The following is a 4161-nucleotide window of genomic DNA, read 5'->3' as shown; positions in this document are numbered from 1 at the left end:
AGGTCACCGCATGGGGCAGCCAGGTCACCGCATGGGGCAGCCAGGTCACCGCATGGGGCAGCCAGGTCACCGCATGGGGCAGCCAGGTCACCGCATGGGGCAGCCAGGTCACCGCATGGGGCAACAAGGTCACCGCATGGGGCAACAAGGTCACCGCATGGGGCACCAGTCCCTCTCTATGATCTAGTACAGAGCACCAGTCCCTCTCTATGGTCTAGTACAGAGCCCCAGTCCCTCTCTATGGTCTAGTACAGAGCCCCAGTCCCTCTCTATGGTCTAGTACAGAGCCCCAGTCCCTCTCTATGGTCTAGTACAGAGCCCCAGTCCCTCTCTATGGTCTAGTACAGAGCCCCAGTCCCTCTCTATGGTCTAGTACAGAGCCCCAGTCCCTCTCTATGGTCTAGTACAGAGCCCCAGTCCCTCTCTATGGTCTAGTACAGAGCCCCAGTCCCTCTCTATGGTCTAGTACAGAGCCCCAGTCCCTCTCTATGGTCTAGTACAGAGCCCCAGTCCCTCTCTATGGTCTAGTACAGAGCCCCAGTCCCTCTCTATGGTCTAGTACAGAGCCCCAGTCCCTCTCTATGGTCTAGTACAGAGCCCCAGTCCCTCTCTATGGTCTAGTACAGAGCCCCAGTCCCTCTCTATGGTCTAGTACAGAGCCCCAGTCCCTCTCTATGGTCTAGTACAGAGCCCCAGTCCCTCTCTATGGTCTAGTACAGAGCCCCAGTCCCTCTCTATGGTCTAGTACAGAGCCCCAGTCCCTCTCTATGGTCTAGTACAGAGCCCCAGTCCCTCTCTATGGTCTAGTACAGAGCCCCAGTCCCTCTCTATGGTCTAGTACAGAGCCCCAGTCCCTCTCTATGGTCTAGTACAGAGCCCCAGTCCCTCTCTATGGTCTAGTACAGAGCCCCAGTCCCTCTCTATGGTCTAGTACAGAGCCCCAGTCCCTCTCTATGGTCTAGTACAGAGCCCCAGTCCCTCTCTATGGTCTAGTACAGAGCCCCAGTCCCTCTCTATGGTCTAGTACAGAGCCCCAGTCCCTCTCTATGGTCTAGTACAGAGCCCCAGTCCCTCTCTATGGTCTAGTACAGAGCCCCAGTCCCTCTCTATGGTCTAGTACAGAGCCCCAGTCCCTCTCTATGGTCTAGTACAGAGCCCCAGTCCCTCTCTATGGTCTAGTACAGAGCCCCAGTCCCTCTCTATGGTCTAGTACAGAGCCCCAGTCCCTCTCTATGGTCTAGTACAGAGCCCCAGTCCCTCTCTATGGTCTAGTACAGAGCCCCAGTCCCTCTCTATGGTCTAGTACAGAGCCCCAGTCCCTCTCTATGGTCTAGTACAGAGCCCCAGTCCCTCTCTATGGTCTAGTACAGAGCCCCAGTCCCTCTCTATGGTCTAGTACAGAGCCCCAGTCCCTCTCTATGGTCTAGTACAGAGCCCCAGTCCCTCTCTATGGTCTAGTACAGAGCCCCAGTCCCTCTCTATGGTCTAGTACAGAGCCCCAGTCCCTCTCTATGGTCTAGTACAGAGCCCCAGTCCCTCTCTATGGTCTAGTACAGAGCCCCAGTCCCTCTCTATGGTCTAGTACAGAGCCCCAGTCCCTCTCTATGGTCTAGTACAGAGCCCCAGTCCCTCTCTATGGTCTAGTACAGAGCCCCAGTCCCTCTCTATGGTCTAGTACAGAGCCCCAGTCCCTCTCTATGGTCTAGTACAGAGCCCCAGTCCCTCTCTATGGTCTAGTACAGAGCCCCAGTCCCTCTCTATGGTCTAGTACAGAGCCCCAGTCCCTCTCTATGGTCTAGTACAGAGCCCCAGTCCCTCTCTATGGTCTAGTACAGAGCCCCAGTCCCTCTCTATGGTCTAGTACAGAGCCCCAGTCCCTCTCTATGGTCTAGTACAGAGCCCCAGTCCCTCTCTATGGTCTAGTACAGAGCCCCAGTCCCTCTCTATGGTCTAGTACAGAGCCCCAGTCCCTCTCTATGGTCTAGTACAGAGCCCCAGTCCCTCTCTATGGTCTAGTACAGAGCCCCAGTCCCTCTCTATGGTCTAGTACAGAGCCCCAGTCCCTCTCTATGGTCTAGTACAGAGCCCCAGTCCCTCTCTATGGTCTAGTACAGAGCCCCAGTCCCTCTCTATGGTCTAGTACAGAGCCCCAGTCCCTCTCTATGGTCTAGTACAGAGCCCCAGTCCCTCTCTATGGTCTAGTACAGAGCCCCAGTCCCTCTCTATGGTCTAGTACAGAGCCCCAGTCCCTCTCTATGGTCTAGTACAGAGCCCCAGTCCCTCTCTATGGTCTAGTACAGAGCCCCAGTCCCTCTCTATGGTCTAGTACAGAGCCCCAGTCCCTCTCTATGGTCTAGTACAGAGCCCCAGTCCCTCTCTATGGTCTAGTACAGAGCCCCAGTCCCTCTCTATGGTCTAGTACAGAGCCCCAGTCCCTCTCTATGGTCTAGTACAGAGCCCCAGTCCCTCTCTATGGTCTAGTACAGAGCCCCAGTCCCTCTCTATGGTCTAGTACAGAGCCCCAGTCCCTCTCTATGGTCTAGTACAGAGCCCCAGTCCCTCTCTATGGTCTAGTACAGAGCCCCAGTCCCTCTCTATGGTCTAGTACAGAGCCCCAGTCCCTCTCTATGGTCTAGTACAGAGCCCCAGTCCCTCTCTATGGTCTAGTACAGAGCCCCAGTCCCTCTCTATGGTCTAGTACAGAGCCCCAGTCCCTCTCTATGGTCTAGTACAGAGCCCCAGTCCCTCTCTATGGTCTAGTACAGAGCCCCAGTCCCTCTCTATGGTCTAGTACAGAGCCCCAGTCCCTCTCTATGGTCTAGTACAGAGCCCCAGTCCCTCTCTATGGTCTAGTACAGAGCCCCAGTCCCTCTCTATGGTCTAGTACAGAGCCCCAGTCCCTCTCTATGGTCTAGTACAGAGCCCCAGTCCCTCTCTATGGTCTAGTACAGAGCCCCAGTCCCTCTCTATGGTCTAGTACAGAGCCCCAGTCCCTCTCTATGGTCTAGTACAGAGCCCCAGTCCCTCTCTATGGTCTAGTACAGAGCCCCAGTCCCTCTCTATGGTCTAGTACAGAGCCCCAGTCCCTCTCTATGGTCTAGTACAGAGCCCCAGTCCCTCTCTATGGTCTAGTACAGAGCCCCAGTCCCTCTCTATGGTCTAGTACAGAGCCCCAGTCCCTCTCTATGGTCTAGTACAGAGCCCCAGTCCCTCTCTATGGTCTAGTACAGAGCCCCAGTCCCTCTCTATGGTCTAGTACAGAGCCCCAGTCCCTCTCTATGGTCTAGTACAGAGCCCCAGTCCCTCTCTATGGTCTAGTACAGAGCCCCAGTCCCTCTCTATGGTCTAGTACAGAGCCCCAGTCCCTCTCTATGGTCTAGTACAGAGCCCCAGTCCCTCTCTATGATCTAGTACAGAGCACCAGTCCCTCTCTATGATCTAGTACAGAGCTCCAGTCCCTCTCTATGGCCTTCTCCACACACCGGCCCCTCTTACCTTATGGCAATGCTCACAGATGGGCTGTCCATCTTTCTGGTAGTACATCTGCCCGGCCAGGAGTCGGTGACACTTGCGGCAGGTGAAGCAGCCGGCATGGTAGTGCTTCTTCATGGCCTCGATGGTGGCGGTGCTGGGCAGGATGGCCTTGTGACAGAACGCGCACGTCTCTACTGGGAAAGCAAAGGACAGGGGGTGACAACACGTCTAGAACATCCGGTGTACGTGGACTCTACAGATGACACAGGACGGGGGATGGGACTTATGGAGTATATTGGGGATTTATCTTCTACCTCTGTAGGTTGTGCCTGCATTGGGGTGACCATGACTGACCGAGGGGTACCTACCTGTGCCCTCCGACCTTCCATTGTACCCGTTCTGTTTGCCTGGCGCCGGCTCTTCTCTCTTCTGTTGGGTTGTGGTCGGCAAAGACTGCGGCTTCACCGGGCCGGTCGCCGGAGCCGGCTTCTGTAAAGAGGAGAAGGGTCATCGCGGGCACTGCGAAGGTTCTGACCTCCCGAAATACACTGGATGCCGATTGATAATAGAACCTCACCTGCCGAGACGTAGGATAGGCCAACTCCAGCTTCTCCAACTCCAAGCTCAACGCGTCCGGGGGAAGGGCAGGAGGAGGCGTGTCCAGGACGATGCGTTTCGGGGTCTTGG

At 55.7% G+C, this 4161-nt stretch overlaps 1 protein-coding gene across 1 annotated transcript in view; it reads right to left on the bottom strand.

The window, feature by feature from the left end:
• Positions 1 to 4156, bottom strand: part of LOC108802489 (filamin-binding LIM protein 1-like) — a gene marked incomplete at its 5' end in the record, with an annotated part of 10314 nt that extends 6158 nt beyond the window's left edge. Inside the window, 3 exons of the mRNA XM_018574350.1 lie at positions 3496 to 3665; positions 3843 to 3963; positions 4052 to 4156. Coding sequence (XP_018429852.1) covers positions 3496 to 3665; positions 3843 to 3963; positions 4052 to 4156 — 396 coding nt within the window. The remainder of the gene's footprint in view (positions 1 to 3495; positions 3666 to 3842; positions 3964 to 4051) is intronic.
• Positions 4157 to 4161: the final 5 nt, after the last annotated feature.

The sequence above is a fragment of the Nanorana parkeri genome, unplaced genomic scaffold (genome assembly GCF_000935625.1).
Source record: "Nanorana parkeri isolate BGI_ZX_2015 unplaced genomic scaffold, ASM93562v1 scaffold2895, whole genome shotgun sequence".
Taxonomy (NCBI): Eukaryota; Metazoa; Chordata; class Amphibia; order Anura; family Dicroglossidae; genus Nanorana; species Nanorana parkeri.
This window is presented reverse-complemented; position numbering and strand designations above follow the sequence as displayed.